The 17,706-nt window shown below is 43.8% G+C and overlaps 1 protein-coding gene across 1 annotated transcript in view; it reads left to right on the top strand.

Annotated features, from left to right (window-relative positions):
• The window catches only part of LOC135913071 (sorting nexin-13-like), a 67,213-nt gene that overhangs the window by 28,568 nt on the left and 20,939 nt on the right, over positions 1-17,706 (top strand). Inside the window, exons 17-21 of the mRNA XM_065445741.2 lie at positions 2,774-2,808; positions 7,936-8,086; positions 9,784-9,926; positions 14,098-14,313; positions 16,378-16,569. Of these exons, the coding sequence (XP_065301813.1) occupies positions 2,774-2,808; positions 7,936-8,086; positions 9,784-9,926; positions 14,098-14,313; positions 16,378-16,569 (737 nt within the window). The remainder of the gene's footprint in view (positions 1-2,773; positions 2,809-7,935; positions 8,087-9,783; positions 9,927-14,097; positions 14,314-16,377; positions 16,570-17,706) is intronic.

Here is a 17,706-nt window from a genome sequence, read left to right as displayed (position 1 = left end):
TTAAAGATTCATTACCTCCTAGGGAACCCTGCCCTCTGGAGATCCACCCCCACTGTTAAAGCTCCCTTCTGCCTGCTTTCATTTCACCCATTCTCCTCTTTTCAGGTGACCATTTTTCATTTTGGCTGTGTTAGTAGTTAGCAAATGATGTATGTCGCATTGGCGAACTAGAACTGGTTAGCTCAAGCAGGCTAAGTGACAATTTTTCACCTCCCTGTTTTAAAGTGGAAGCCAATAAATAATAATCATCATCGGCTCACAATGAGGTGCGCTGGACAGCAGTCTTCCGCAGCACTGCTGAAGCTTAACATTATCCGCGTCGTCGAAAGGGTGGGAAACACTGTTTGAAGATATGATGTGAACAAGTTGTGCGTCCTCGAATTGACACTGTTTTTAAAAGATCCGAGTGTTATAAGCAGTCAGTACCACAAGTTATACGCATTTTTTTTTTTCTCTCTCTCTCTCTTATGTTGTAATTGGGGGTGGGGTTATCCGCAGAAAACTACTGTATACAGGCTGCACATGTTGAGCAAAAGTTCAGCACCCAGGGATAAATGCCTCTGGAGGCTTGGCTAAAAGATCTGAATGAGAGAATCTTTAAGCCTTTGCTGTCATGAGCATTTACCACTTTTCATTCATTCCCTTGAGGAACTGTCACACATTTTGGAAGCCATACAAAAATGGTACTAGTACGAATAAACGCGTAGTAAGAGACTTATTTCAGAAAGTTTCCTTTATTCCCGAGGCTGTTGTCCAGTTCACAGTCTCTCCAGTCGTCATCACCCTGTACATGATCGCCACAGGAACCGTTCTCTCTAGGGTCCTTATTGTCACTTTCTTCTTCAAGAGACACTAAAGAAAATCACTAAATCAGTTTGAACTGATTCTTTTAAAGCTTTATTTTCGTTAATATTGTGGTAAATTACCTGCTTCATCTAGGTAATAGGTTGAATATTTTACATGGCAAAATGAAGGTCAAAGTTTTGTGTCTTGATTTTTGTGCCGAAATGCCAGTGTGGGTACGTCAGTGCAGAGTCACAAACTTTCTCATATTTGAGCCATTGTGGCTCAGTGAAAATTCTCATAATTTGCTAAGTTCAGTCTTTGCCTCTTTTAGAATGCACTTATAGCCCACCTTTAACGATCAAAAATTAACTAAGCTTGGGAAGACGCTGTCGAAATCCATGACGTCACAATGAGTCGGTGCAGAAACTTAAGCGCAGCGGCCCCACCAGTCTTTCATTTTTGCATCTTTGCTGGCTGACCAAACCACCTCTCACAGTAAGAGTGGCTTTTTGTGATATTGCACTGGAAGGGTAATTTCAAAGGTGGTTCAAATGTCAACTTTCTTGAGTACGAACCAAATACGGATAGTAAGTACTGAATACCTAAATGTCACATATTTACAGCAGGAATGTTCATTTCGGTATGATTAGGTAGAACACCTGCACTGACTAGCGCAAAAGAAGACGGCAAACTGTCTGGAACAAAGGATCAGCTTAAACACAAGGTCACTAATTGTGATATAAAAAAAAAACTGCACGAATAGCCTCTCAACAAATTTAGAGTCCAGTTGCAAACAAGCTTTCCATGAAAGAATGTCTGCTGTAGAGCTAGGTAGCTTTTCAAAAATGCTAAACTAACCACTGTCGGAAAAAGATGAGAAGTTGTGGAATAAAGAAAGAAAAGAAAAAAGTTGCTGAAGGACTAGTGTGCCCTAGACACATGTAGAAGGGCCCACTCCAAGGGTGACATCACATGTTACAGCTTAAAAGATAAAACTGCTATGCATGACTAGACTGCCAAAAACAATAAATGGCACACTACATGCGAAAATCGCAGGTTGCCATGTAGGCTTCCAGTGCAAAGCTGAAAACGAAGATTGCATTCTCTATTTTCTGTCTGCGTTGCTTCAAAAAGTTTGTCATCGCTCTTTTGATCATTTGTGATACTCTGCCTAGCAGATGAAAAAACTAGACTTCAGCATGCGGTTTTTGGGAGATATTTGGTTCGTTTCAAATATTCTAAAATAGTAGTTCCTCTTCAAATACGGATAGTTAGTAGTGTGCAGTACATATTCGAAACTTGCAGTATTTGCCCATCCCTAGTTAACTTACTAATACGACTCAACTTATTTTTCTCTTTAGTGTCCCTTCAGATGCTCTCATTCAAGGATGCTTGCTAATCAAAGGCAAACTATATTTCTCCTTGGCAATAAAATCATCTTCAGAGTCTTTTAAACATATGCATTCCTTCCATAAAATGCATCTGGAGAAAACATTTCCATCATTTTGGCGCTTCACGCCATCAGAACTACAAGCAAGGTAATTAAAGTGTGCTGCTGAAAAAAAAAAATGCTGCTCTCATACACAGACACTGTGAAGTGCAACTATTGATAGTTGAAAAGACTTCCAAAAGGGGCTGCAACAAACACAAAAGAAAAATGCCAGCACATGCAAGCAAACATGAGTGTTAAGTGCTTTTCAACATCTGACCGTAACTGATAATTTTGTCTGTCTAAAGGGGTCAGATATGTGACCGCAGCTACAAGACTTCTTTGCTTTTGACAGTGAACTGGGTGTAATGGCATTACCTGTGCTAAATCTGTTTGCATGAGTATTTCAAGATGCACCTGTCATTTTCCGTGGGTTCACAACATTTTCAAGCAAATGAATCATGACTTGAAGCCAGCTGCCTAAGAATCTCTTGTAGACATGTGCGCATAGTTTGTGTGCCAAGGCATTGATCTCTGTGGTGTTAATTGCTGGTGCAGATTCCTTCAGTGGAGCCAAGTCCGCGGGGAGTGGGGTAAGTTGATTTTCATCACGTTTTATTCCCGAGGAACATAGTGTGTTACTTTTGATTTATTACATACTGCATTTTGACCATGTCTGCAGTGCTTAATAATTAATAAGTATATAAATGACCCAAGCGCAGTGGCCCAATGGCTATGTCATTGCAGTGGTGAGCTCAAGGTTGCGGGATCGATTGTGGGTTCATGTACTTAAATTTATGTGCACATTAAAGAATCCCAGGTGTTCAAAATTAATCCAGAGTACTCCACTACGGTGTACCTCATAATCAGATGGTTGTTTTGACACATATCGTATACAGTCAACTGCCATTAATGTGACCCGGGCAGGACCGACGAAATTGATCAAATTATCCAGCGTGTTGAATTCAACAAGGTGCAGAAAAAAACCCAACACGCACCACAAATTCATTTGGCAGCATTTGCTCGAGTCCAACGTGCCTACAAATCAAACGCAAACCCGTTTTCTCCATTTCCAAAGTAGAAAACTATGCAGAAAGGTCATTAAAGCTCCTTAACAAAGTACAAATCTAACGTGCACCTGATTGTTTAGCCAGCAAATGGGCAAGGTTTGAATATGTGTATAACATAATGGTGGCCGGTTTCCTAAAGTCAGCTTCGCCGCAGTGCACTTGTGTTATGCGGTAAAGTAATGAACGTTACAAAGGCAGTTTTGGTTTCGTATCCGATAGCAAAGTGCAGGCAATTTCCAGTCCAGTTTTCTTGAAGAAGAACTAAAAGTGCATGTTAGAATCATGTAAATACTGTACTCAGAAATTGTGTGCTACCATTATTGTTTTCGGTGCTCTTGTGCCTGTAGTACTGTCAGAAAAACTACCATTTTGGGAATGTGCAAGCTCTGTGCAGTACTAACGATTGTGTAATTTTTCTTGGTTCTCACCTCCAGTTGTTGTTTAGTCACATCTGCTTTCTCATTATATTTATGCAATGCTACTGTCATTATTAATTTTGTCTACTTGAATGATTGTAGTGTATAGTTTATTCTTCTTTACAAAACCGACGTACCCACTCCTTCCATAGCTTCCAAAAGGCAGCTGGCAGTATCTCATAAATAATAAATAAAATATCCTATCGCAGGCCGAAGATAGGCATTTTCAACAGGAGATTACATGATTCAACACATTCACTGTCAGCTAAGCTTCGTCGAGACAGACGTTGCTTTTAGTGGCAGCGTCTATTGGGATCCTCCTAGGGGTCTGGCACATGCATGCTGTTCTGGTCAAAGTTTAGATTATTTTCTAAAGGCCAATTTTTTTATTGAAATAACAAATGTTTGGGCCTGTAGAAGTGCACGGGCTGGGACCTTCGGTTGGGATCGAACTGACCAAAACAAATTAACGGAAGTCTACTGTATAACAATGAGCAGCCGCGATACCATGAGCGTTTGTGTGTGTTACATGGTAAAATAAACTGCTTACTACAATGCTCTCTTGCCACATTAGTGGTTATAACAATTAAATGTAGCTGCCTGGTGCATGTGCAAATGCAACAAATGCAAGATCTTTAAAAAAATAAATGTGACCCACTGCGCACGTTTGCTGCACCCGCCTTTGTACCGTGCACCCTGCACGTAATGCCTCCCTCGCAATCGCACCCTTGTGCACTTCTCTCCCATCTCCTTTGCACTTCCCCGATGTCGACGCTGTTGACTTATGTTTTGGAGGGGTGGAAGGGAAATGGGAGAGAGGGACACAAGGCTGTGAGTAGCTGTGCATCACGTGCAGCACATAGGTGGGTGCAGCAGCTCAACATTTTTTTTTTTTTCCAGTGCAGACATCCATTAGCCAGTTTTAGTTGGTAAAGCCAATAATATGGCATGAGAGCATTGTAGTAAGATGCTTATATTACCACAGAACCCACACAATATTTAACTATTGTGTGGCCACTCATTGTTATATCTGAGTATTGTTAAAACCAGCAATGCGGTAAGTGGTTCAGAAGAATAGACTGGTGAGCTAGTTGTTGCTGCATAACTTGAGGTAAAGCGCAAGGGAGCACATAGGACAACAGAAGGGGATGAAAACAGTGCTACTAACAACTGAATCTTTATTGCACATGGTTAGTACATATAAACCATAGTACAACAGGAAGAAAAGAGCCACTGTCACAACACAAATTACTTTTCGGCACAATCATACACTGCAAGCCGCTACCACGATAGGAACAGGATTTCTTTCCTCTCTCTCTCTCTCTCTCTCTTTTTTTTTTTTTTTCAGAGGGACTGATGAGCAGCTTACGGAATTATTGCTTCTAATCATTTCAAGCGCTTCAATAATCCCCCCAGCCACTTGATCCATGTTTTTGTCAAACAACGGTTTACAGCCACAGCGCAAGCAGTGTGCAGCTGGGTGACCAGTCTTTGCCAGATTGCCAGCATTGTTAGAATGCTCTCGTAAGCTATCATTGAGACGTCTTCCCATCGGTTCAATGTATTCATTCCTGCAGGATAAAGGAATTGTCAGACAGCATTTGTGAGACCGGTACTAGAGTATACAAATGTCAATTGGTTTCCTTTCACTTACAAGCTGATTAAAAAACTTGAAGGCGTTCAGAGAAAGACGCTCAGATACGTTTTTAACGCACATTGGCTAACAGGCTCACCGACAGAACTACTCAAACAAGCCGGGATGCTAACCCTTCAAAACAGAGCAAAACTAGCAGAACTTTTTGTTGGGCTAGTTGGTGCATATTACTGAAGTACTATAGCGCCAAACAGACGACACAAGAAGAAGAGACAAGGACGAGCGCTTATGTCATTTTCAGAAGCCCATAGTTAAATCTGAGCATGTTGCTGCGCCACCCGCGCCTGGTGAAGATTCCTGATCTTTTAGTTTTTTTATGGGGTACTCCCGTACGGCGGTGTTTGTGTATCGCGCAACCATTATCATTTATAGTAATTTGGCCCTGTACACCACGTGTCACCTTCACGAACATCACCTTCATAATCGTTCTATCGCCTTTTGCCTAGTTACCATGTGATGTTTTGACAATGCGCGAGTTGCGCCGCCAAATTTGTGTATATATATTGTGTGTTTCCGTTATTAAAGCATCAGTTGTTAGTAAGCGCTCGTCCGTATCTCTTCTTCTTGTGTCGTCTGTTTGGTGCTATAGTACTTCAGTAAGAGCAAAACTAGCACGCCTTAAAACCATTTACCAACTCATAAACAATCAATTAAATATGGATACCTCATGATACATAACGAAATCTCAAACGAGGAAAACACGTCATAACCCCCCACACACACTAAACGAGTATTCATTCCGTACTGACACTTTCAGGTATTCTTTCTTTCCACAGACTATACGCGATTGGAATGCTTTGAACGTAAGCTCTGTTAATAGTTCATCACTAACTGCCTTTATCACACTTGTTGAAAACGATCTGCTTACATCTCAGTAATTATTTTTGCTTATTGTCAGTATCACTTTGTTACTACCTTTGTTTTGCATTTTGTGGCACAATTATTCTGTCCAACCCAAATCCTGCAGCATGAACCTCATTATATATTTCTTACTCCTGCTGATGTATAAGTTTATTCCATGTATTAATGTGTATTTCTAAACCGTTTTACATTGTCATGTTTGTATGTCAATGTACTTTTTGAATGCCCTTTCTGTTACGATCCCTGACGGGATTGACAGTATTGCATAAATAAATTAATAAATATATAACCATTCCTTCCATGCATGAAACAAACTGTTCTCTTTTTTTTTTTATTGTAACCATGCCGCTTTGATGTAGTATTGTCTACTTTCACGCGTAAACTGGACAGTTTTAAAGGGGCTGTAAAAGCGACGTCAACACCGACACATTTCCCAAATTTTTTCAGATTATGGCTAGCTTGGTGCAAGTACTGCATGACAGCCACTTTCCTGCCTCTGCTTGGTTAAGCAGTGGAATTCGGACAGCCATCGCGTTTCCTTAACATGCTGCCAGCCACAGCTGTCACCAGTTGCAAGGGGTAGCCAGCTGTGCTTAGGCACAAAACTTGGTTTTCAAAGTTTCTGCATACAAGGTGATGGCAGGATTTAAGAAGAGAGTTCTTAAAACAAAGGATAATGATGGCCCGCTTAACTAATTTAGAATGCGCTGAAGAGAATGGTAGAATGTCCTTCTTTCCTCGAGGCCCATAGCAACAACAAACATGACTGTTTAAGAAACGAAGGTCACGATCCAAAAACCGAATGGATCCGTAAACAGGTTCTTCACACAACAAAAGAGGTTAGAGGCACTCACAAAAAACCAAACTGCATTCATGGCGGAAGCCAAGCATTCATTGTCACATTGTAAAAACACAAATTACTGATCCACATACCTAAGAACTCTTGCAACCACTGATCCTTCCAAGCGAACGCACAGAACCCTATTTTAATGAGTGAAAATGAGGTCACTTAAGAGAGGTGCAAGGCAGGAACCAGTGCATATGGGAGCATTCTAACAATGTTGGCAATCTGGCAAAGACTAGTCATCTAGCTGTACACCATTTGCGCTGTGGCTGTGAACTGTTGTTTGGCAGATCAAAAGTGATAACCAGAAACACGGATCAAGTGACTGGGGAGATTATTGAGCTGCTCTAAATGATTAGAAGCAATAATTCTGTGAGTTGCCCATCTGTTTCTTTGTTGAAAAAATAAATCCTGTACCTATGCGATAGCGGTCTGTGGTGGATTATTATGCCAAAAGGTAGTCTATGTTGTGACAGTGGCTCATTTAGTCCTGTTGTACTATGGTATAAGTGCATTAACCATGTGCAAGAGAGATTCAGTTGTTAGTAGCACTGTGTCTTTGTCGCCTTCTGTTGTCCTACGTGCTGTCTTGTGCTTTACTTCAAGCTGTAAGTGGGTTTGGCTGTACTTCTTTCTAATTAAAATGTTTCGATGTTTGTCCTCTCTGCAGTTTTCATGCAACCAAGTTATAACAATTATTTGTTATAACAGTGGACATTTTTGGCTCTTGAATATTGTTATAAGTGCCTTTGAGTGTAATTGTATGGTTTCCATTTGTCCCACATTATTCATTTGGCAGTGGCACTTATCTGCTCTTTCTTTTCTTCTTGCATACTTCTTTTTTTCCTTAAGGACTGTGCTCTTATATTTCCCAGGATGACTGTGGAAGCCTCAACTCCCTAGAACAGGAAGACGAGCCCATTGAGTTTCTCATTAAGGAGATGCCCTCAGAACCTCCTGATGCTGCCGAGTCTGTCACCAACAAGACACAAGGAATGCTGCTGATTGCCAGCATATACAACACAGGTCTGGGCACTTGGTTAAGCTTGAATGGACTTGGTTACGTTTGGCTAGACATTGCAGAACTTGTGGAGTCATAAACATTTACCTACTTTGCGGTCATTTCAATCAGGAACTAGTATTAAGCTCATGTTGAACTCGATGCAAAGAGAACACTCATGTGAACGAATGTGTAGTAAGTGAATCGTTCCAGAAAGTTTTCTTTGTTCCCTAGCTTCTTGTATGGTTCACATTCTACAGCATTCTCATTCTTGTCTGCTTTTGTGCACTGTGTCTGTACTAGGCCGTACAACCTGGACACCGATGTGCTACGCATGTCAGGTGATAAGCCACCTGCAGGCTCCAGAACGTCTCATCACTGCAGAAGTGCATACTCATAGAGGAAATCCTCTCATTTGGGCAGTAAACGACCAATAATTTGGACATACTTGTATATTAGGACAGCCCCGTGGCACCGCCACTAGCCCCATAGATTTAATGTATAAGGACGCCTGAAACTTTGGACACCTTACAGTGAGCCATGCAGTAATACGGGCTAATTTGCCCGCTGAGTTTAGCAGAAATAGCAATATTTTCGTTTTGATACGTCGCCGGCATGGTCACCAGCCGCTAGCGCCTCCTCAAAACCGAAACTTGTGAAGCCTAGCAGTCACCGATCTATTTGTCGCTGAGGAGAATGTGGTGCATGTATTAAAGATACTTTCATCTATCTGTAGCAGCATGCAATGGTTGAAATACTGGCCACGATCTTGTTGCAATGACTTCCGCTCATTTATATGCCACTCTTATCCACCCACCATTCACGGCTGGCTGATCCCATTGATAAATGCATGTGAGGTGTCACTCTGACCACTGACGAAGCATAAAGAGTGTTAAAAGGAATAGGATAAAAGGCAGTGCTAGAAAATCATGGCCACAGAAGGCCTAGGCCAAAGGCAAGTGTACGTGCATGCAGTAATTCACTGACAAATTTGGGCCGTATTCTTGGATGATCACTTTCGAAAATATCATTTTCGTGAAATTTCGCATGGTAGCACCGGAGATATGAATGGGTGGCAGGTTTCCGTACTGCGATCAGATAGTGTTCTTGGCACTGTATTAAGGATGCCTTTGCTCATAGATGTCGATGCGTCTTGTGCTAGTCACACGAAATCGAAGGTATCTTTAAAAGTTTAGTCTGAGAATACAGCACACCTTTTTGGCCACTGATGAAATAAATTCACTTATTTTAAGGCAAATATAGTATTTTGTACTCCCAATTATTCAGACTATTTGGCAACCTCGTTGAGTTCAAATTATTGGCTGGCGACTGGATTTTGTTCTTTTAAATAGAAGGCTTAGCAGTTTCGTCCATATGGCAGTGCTCACACTCCCACACGTGCACCAGCTGAATTTGGCGGGCAACACTGACACCTCTCCTACATTCACACTGCCTCTGTGAATGAAGGAACAGAAGAACTCCATCACTGCCAGACGCCGTGCAGAGCTTGAAGTGGATTTCTCTGTCGTGTGAAAACCACATTGGTTGTGAGCGTGACACTGTCCACCATCTTGAGTCCTTGTTTTCGTTCCTTGGTTCACTGGTCACAATTTAGAAATTTTGCATTCGAACCCACTGTCTATTTCTAACTTCAGCAGAAGAAGAAGTGATTGCATGCGTGAGTGCTGTAATCTTTTGCTAAAGCTCCACCATGCACTTGCAGGGATAGTGCGGCAGTCCAGCACACAGTATGCCTTGTATGCAATATCTGTGACTCGCCGTGAGCTGCAGACTACGGAGGAGCGTTGGTGTGTCTTCAGGAGGTACAGCGACTTTGACGACTTCCGCATCCTTGTCTTGGAAAAGGTGAAGCTTTCTGCTTTTGGCTTTGGGGGTGGTCATTCGTTGTAGGCTTTGTTATGGCATTATAACTAATCCTATGTGTTATGAATGAACTGAAGCGCCAATGCTAGCTGGGCAAGTCAGTACAACTGGATATTTACCTGCAGCACAAATAAATCACCTTTCCTTTGTGTTATGGCTATTTGTTTGTGCTGTAGGTAAACATATGGCATTCATCTGCATTTTATGGGCAGCCTCCATGGTACGTATACTAGTCAGTGTTAACCCTTTGAGGGTCGAATTATTTTGAAGAAAACTTTCCCAGGTGGTCAAATTACTTTATTACGGATCTTGAATGTACAAGATGTATAAAGTCGGGAATAAATAGTAAAAAAAAATTAGGAACAGTATTTTGGTGTCGGCATCACTCAGAACTGCAAAATGTTCAATAGTATTTCAGAGTGTGGTACTTCTTAGAACACGAGTCTCCGCACAGCTGCAGAGAGCGAGAATACCTCATGAGCGGCGGTGATAAACGTGCTAAGAGCAGTGCCAATCAAGATAGAAATCAACTTCCGCCGCCCCTGCGATAGCGTGCCGACAAAGATAAAAATCACGTTTCGCACGCCTCCGTTGCGGCGGAACCGAAACCGCGAAAGCGCGTTGCCACTGAGAGCGATAATACCTCGCGAGCGGCGGTTATAAACAAGCTAAGAGCAGCGCCAATTAAGATAGAAATCAGCTTCCACCGCATCTGCAAGAGAGTGCCGACAAAGAGAAAAATGACGTTTCCCGCGCCTCCGTTGCGATCACGCGGCGAAACCGAAACCGCAAAAGGGGTGTTGCCACAGTCTGCGCGACGCACTGAAGTTAGAAGTCAGTTCTGTTTATCTGCCCAAGAAGGTAGCGCAAATTTCAAACGCCTCTTGTAAGTCCTAAGAGGTGGCAGCACCTCCCAGTGAGCTTGCATCGTCATTATGGCGCGAAATTTCAAACGGAGAATCGAAACCGTACCCGTACGGCGAAGACCTTGCGGGACAGAAAACCCCCGCCGTACATGTACGGCGAAAACCGTCAAAGGGTTAATCCTCTAGCATTATGAGCCACTTTATTCTTGTTGTACTGTTTCAGTACAGTGAAACCTCGTTAAACCGTAGTCGGCCGGAGCTCGGAAAAAGTACGTACTAAACGGTAGTACTGTTTAAGCGAAATAGCATGAGATCGCCCACTTACCTGTCGAAAACTGAACTCAGAGAGAGTACGATGAAAGGTGAAAAAACATGCAGTATTTATTCACTTCGCGGGACGTAAGTGTTATTTTCGTTTGATGTCGCGGCGGCCTAGCACGACGACAGCGGCCTCAAACTTACTGAAGCTCCGTGCCCGCTTCTCAGCCAGCCCCCCTCCTCTCGGCAAACACTCGCACGGCAGATTCCTCGTTGGCGTTACGTATTCTCCGTGCACGCGCGCAGTAGTGCTGCATAAGTCCCGGGGCGCGTTTTTCATTGCCGGGTGCCGGAGTTCGGAAAACTTTTCGTTTGGAATAGTTACGTTATCGCGCCCCTGTTCTCCTTGCGACGATCGCATTCACGAGGCTGACGTAACGCGCCGCTTCTGCCAATGTCGGGCCTGAATAGCCCGTGCTGTCGCTTTCCGTGTCGTCCTCATCACTGTCGCTAGTTGACACTTCGGCAACAACAGCGGCAACGATGGTGAAAAGTCGAACCTCGTAACCGACATCTCTTCGCGGTCGCAGCAGCGCTGCCGAGCAACTTCGCATTCCAAATGCCACACACTGTAGTCAACAGCAGATCCACGTCGCGGGCCAGCGCCGACTTCATGTCACGTTCGGTAGCACGGACGATGTCTAATTTTTCTTCTATGCTGAGCATCCGGCGTCTTTTTTATCCTAGCTTTGGCATGACGCGAGTCCTCGCTTGCACAACGCCGCAACGCTCTCTGGCACGGCGTCCATGCGGCGTCTAAATGATGTTGATGTTGATGCGGCTTCACGTGCAAACGCACAGGGCGCTTGGAGGCCGTTGTACCGATCTCCGAGGCTTGTTGTTCTCCCGGGCCGCCCGATGGAGACGACGCACCGCCGTGTTTGCGCGACGAAAAGTGGAAACGCTACGTTTTAACCGATGCGTACGCAATAAGCTGGTACGGTTTATGCGGATACAAAATACATTATGTTCAATGGCCGCTGAGTCGGGGAATTGACTTTACTACTTTTAAAACGAAACTACTGTTTAAGCGGGTACGGTTTAACGAGGTTTTACTGTATTTCAGAATGACTATGTACGAGGGTTGATCCAGAATTAACGTTCTCAAAGAGATCCAGCTGCACGGGAAGGTGCGAGGCGAAATCCGGCAACACTGCTGCACGCCGCTGTTCCCCAACTCTCGATTCCCCCCAGCCGCGCTTTGCTGTGCCACTCACTCTTGGCTCAGCAGCCGTCCGATGTGGAGGTTCCCATTGTTGATCCCGCCACGTGCGAGATTCGTTCCGTAATTCACTTTTTACACACCAAAGGGACTTCACCCATGGATATTCATCGTCAGTTGATAGAGGTGTATGGCGACAAGTGTACGTCCGTTCAACACGTCCGAAAGTGGTGCAGGGAGTTTAGTGCTGGTCAGGAGGAAGTCCGTGATGAAGAACAGAGTGGAAGACCATCAGTTTCAGAGGCGGTTATCAAGATGGGCCAGCGCGAAGTGCTTCAAAACAGGAGGATCATTGTCTGTGAACTTGTTGCTCATATTCCTGGGAGTTCTTACGGTACACTGGAAAGAGATTTGACTGAAAATTGGGGTATCACAAGTGTTGTGCTCAATGGGTACCGCGGCTATTGACATCATACCACAAAGAAAAACGCCTTGACTGTGCTCGCTAGTTTCTTCAAAAGTGTGAAGAAGTTAAGGAAGGATTGTTGGACTCCATTGTTACGGGAGACGAAACGTGGGTACGGTATTTCATTTCACTCCCGAAACAAAACAAAAATCCAAACAGTGGCACCACCCAGAGTTACCAGTCACAAAGGAGTTCAAACAAACTCCTTCTGCTGGCAAAGTCATGGCCAGTGTTTTTGGGGATCATAAGGGGATGCTGCTGATCGATTTCATGGAACATGGGACAACAATCAACTCGGACAGTTATTGTGCAACACTAAGAAGACTCAGGCAAGCTATCCAGAACCGCAGGTGAGGACGACTGGAAACCGGTGTAATGCTGCTTCCGACAACGGCCGACCTCACGTCTCCCGTCAAACTCTGGAACATTTGACAAACTTTGGGTGGACTGTCATGCCCCACCCACCGTACAGTCCAGACCTCGCGCCTAGTGATTATCACTTGTTCCCCAAGTTAAAGGAACATTTGAGTGGCCAATGCTTTCGGAGCGACGATGAAGTCAAAGAAGAGGTGAATTGCTTCCTAAACGGGTTGACGGCAGAGTTCTATGACATCGGGATGCAGAAATTGGAGCACCATCTACAAAAATGTGTAGAAAAAGATGGCAATTATATAGAAAGTAGAGCAAAGTTTCATCTTTCCAATGATTAAATTTATATGAGAATAAACAGTGGTGTCTATATCTAAAATTGATGGGAACCTTATTTCTGGATCAACCCTCATACATTCCGTTTCATACCTCTCTGACTTGTATTGACTGCCCAACGAAATAGAAGTCTTTACTGGGATTTATTTTCTCTGTATTTGCATAACAAATTGTTACAGCATCAAAAGTGAGTGCAGCTGACAGTCAGGTGGCCGTGTCATTGAGAAGTACATTTTCCTAACAAAGAGTGAAATTATAACAGCTACTGTAGCCCTCAGAAACAGTCTTAATAAGTGGCTGATACCATTCTTTTAATGAAGTTTAAGGACATGGTATCAACTTCGGCCTTTATTAAGCACATTGGGCTCACATGCCAACTTACAATGGGCAGTGCCATAATGGTCTAAAATCTTATATTTTCGTGGTATAGTTTCTTTCTATTTTGGATTTAAAGGGGGTCATAAAAATCTTAAAATAAAGATAATATAAATGGAAAACAATCTCTTGCACATTGGCTTTATCGCAATATTTCTTCTGGTTCATATACTTTAGCTCAGGGCAATACCTGTGCTATATATCTGCACGAGCAGTATTAGTCATACCTCTTGATTTCTGTTTTATCTTCTTCACCTGCAGTTTCCAAAGTTGTCTAAGTTGCCTTTTCCTGGGAAGAAGACCTTCAACAACCTGAGCCTTCAATTCTTGGAGCAGCGGCGATCTCAGCTGAATGAGTTCTTGCAGCAGATTCTACATCCTGACATCTTGACAGCTAATCCAGGGCTACGTGACATGGTGCTGCATTTCCTTGAGCCGGGCACCTACGAGAAAGGAAAAAAACAGTTTGCAAGAACGGTGAGCGCTGTCGCTTTTGTTTTTCGCCTGTAGCACAAATTTTACTTTATTCTGTATGTTCAAGATGTTGTCATTGGTGGTCATTAGCAATACAGTTGAGCCCATTTGTAACAATACTGGTTTTGTACAATATATCGCATGTAACAATGAGCAGCCAGTGAACCGTCAACGTTTGTATGTGTTCTATGCTAAAATAAGCTGCTTACTACAATGCTCCCACGCTGTGTCTTAGCCTCTTCTTTGTCCTTGTCTTGTGCGCAAAAAGCTACATTCATGTCCTACCAACATGCCCGAACTGTCACCTTAGTTATCGGTTGTAACAATTAAATGTGTTTGCGGGGTGTGTGCCTAAAAAGAAAAAGTGCAAAATCCTTGAAAAAAAATAGAAAAGAAAACATGAGCCCCTTTGGCAACCCACCTTGGTGCCACGAGCATGCCACACCCCTCCCTCCCCCCTTGCACAGCACTACTTCGCCGCATTGCCTGGAAATAAAAAAGGCAAAACAATATACGAGCCATTTTGCGAAGCTTTTCTCTGTGCCACGCACCCTGCGCGGCATGCCTTCTTCACGCCCCTCTCATGTCTCCCTTCCACCCTCTCGCCGACAGGGGAGGAAGGGAGAGTGGAAAGGTGCGACTAAGGCATGCCCTGCCGTGTGCTAGGTGCAAAGCAGCATAAAAATGGGGGGGGGGGGGGGGCTAGCAGAGCGACTCGCTTTTTATGCGAAGCATATTATGAGGGCTCAACCCAGCTCCTCAGGCGCGGCGGTGACCATGAAATCACGTGACACCGTGACGTCACGACAGAGGAGAAGTGGCTTTGGCTCAACTCTTGCAAGACGGGCTGGGTGGGAATCGAACCAGGGTCTCCGGAGTGTGGGACGGAGACGCTACCACTGAGCCACGAGTACAACGCTTCAAAGCGGTACAAAAGCGCCTCTAGTGAATGCGGTGTTGCCTTAGAAACGCGCTGTTTCTAAGGCGTGCGTCTCTTGCTCAGGCGCACATTTCGTTGCCGCGCCGAACGCTGCTTTGCTCGACGCTCACCGCGTCCAATGCGGGGCGCGTAGTCGCTGCCCTGTAGCCCATTGTCTTACACCCCTTGGCGGGTCGACGGGAACGCTGTCGCGTTCCACTCTTGAAGGCGAAGAAGTAATGCATGAGTTGTTTCTTCGTCTAGCCGAACCAAATATAGCCAAGCAACAGCAGTTCACCAGGCTAAACAGTGGTTCAACAACTAAAATAAAGGCTAGTATGCTTCGCATCCTGGGCTTAACCTTACCTAAGCCACAGCCATTCTTTTTTGTTTCTTCTTCTGGATTTCACATTCCTTTTGTTTTTAGCACAGACACCCAGTAGCCAGATTTATTTGTTATTGGCAATAATGCAGCATGGGAACGCTGTAGTAAGTGGTTTGTGTTACCCTAGAACACACACCAAAGTTCAGGATGGGGCAGCAGCTCATTGTTACATCCAAGTATCGTTGGAACCGGTAATGCTATAAGTGGGTTCTACTGTGCTTCTCTCTGTCAAAATAAAATGTGTCAATGTTTGTCCCCTCTGCTTTTTTCATGCGACCCGGTTACAACAATTATCGGTAATAACAGTGGGATGTTCTTGGCACTTGAAATAGGGAGGTTCAACTGTATTGCCAACTGCTCTAAACAGAAATCTTCAGAAAGTATTCCCGAAACCTGCCCAGGTTATTTCAGTATTCGGTCCTCGGTCCTTTGAATGTGAAGTGAAGGAAATCACATCAGCTATTTCAATGTACCGCATGCACAAGTAGAGCATGAGAGACTGCAGCTCTCACAGTAATTGCATTGTTAGTATAGATGCATATCTGGTTATCCTGTAAAGGGTGCCCATACTTTCACCAAGTAACTTTCCTTTTTTGCTCGGGATTCCTACATTCACCTTGGAAATGAATCCAAATTCAAAAGCACTTAATTCAGTCATGTAGGCTTGACAAGAGTAGTAAGGCTATGCTGCATTTTTAGTAAACAAGATTAGTCCTGTCGTAAGTAGTGATTATTGTTCCTGCCAAATTTGTCACTCATGCAGATGGGCTCTCTAGTCAATCCATTCAAGTCATCAGTGCGCAGCATGGGCACCATGGTGAAAAATGCTCCCGAGAACCTGCTCGATGGACTGCGCGACAGCATTGTGAAGGTGCTGCGTAGCCGGCCCACAGCTTCACCTGTGGACGTCATGATTCAGGGCAGCGAGAAAGTGGGCGCTGGCATCGACGTTGAGGTGAGCTGACGTGTAGACGAGTGAAATCACTTGCTGTCTCTTCATTTTGCGTGTTTGACAGGGTGACCATCCGAGTACAGCAGTGCAGTTGAGCATTGCTACTATAATGAATATGAATATAACTAATTATTGGATATAACAAAGTAAATCAAAAGTGCTTCTTGGCGATATCAGTGTGTAACAAATGCATGTTTACAATAAATATTGAATGTAACGAAGCTATCTTTATGTTGTATGTGACTTCTTTATTAGTCAACTGTATTGTATCATTTGGCCATAGAACCTGCGCCACTAAAGCAGGGAAGCATTAATGGCAAGCCTTAGATCCGTCTAGAGTGTTCAAGTACCCCCTCCAGCCCCTGATAGAAACCGTGCAACATTTGATTTATGCTTCTAGAGGTCCTAGTTGCCACGAAAGTTGCAACCGAATAGTGGCGGCATGCTGCTTCTGCCACAGTTCAAGATGCCTTCAACAAGCAAAGCGGCTCTTGTTGGAATGAAGTTACACCAGCATTCTCAGAAGACAAGCTCTGCTAGGCACTGAACCTCCCTATAACAAAGTCCCATATTACATAAAAATACTTAGGTTATACCCGATATTCATTAAAACCACGTGTTTGCAGTAGAACCTCGTTGAAATTATCCTATTTCAAAGGATTTCCTGGAGACAGCATTGGCGATTGAGAACGGAAAAAGTACCTGATACAGTTATGCTTCTTTTTTACCTGTTAATACGTTCCCACGAGACACAATCTTCTAGCAGCGATAACCAATATAGTATCAAACTACGATTGTATGATATGTATGCCGGCCATTAGATGCCTTGTAAGCAAGGAAAGTCATGAGGCATGCACGGTCGAGAGCAGTAGGCACCCGCAACGGCAGCTTCACTGCTGTACTTGCCCACCTGTGTCACGTGAAAATGCCACCATGCAGTCAATTTCCTATTCCATGACAATAAATATCTCACAGGTCACGCACATCAACATTCACGGCTATTGCCCCCAACCCATTGCAATAATCATCTTCACCTATCTGTTTCACAGCATGTGTGCCGTAGAAAGCATACTGCACGCTTTTAATAGTTGATAAACAAAGTGTGCCGTGGTTCCCTGCTGCAGGCAGTGCGAAGTGAGA

This window comes from Dermacentor albipictus, chromosome 1 (genome assembly GCF_038994185.2).
Source record: "Dermacentor albipictus isolate Rhodes 1998 colony chromosome 1, USDA_Dalb.pri_finalv2, whole genome shotgun sequence".
NCBI lineage: Eukaryota > Metazoa > Arthropoda > Arachnida > Ixodida > Ixodidae > Dermacentor > Dermacentor albipictus.
The sequence above is the reverse complement of the archived record's forward strand: the minus strand, read 5'-3'. Positions and strand labels throughout refer to the sequence as shown.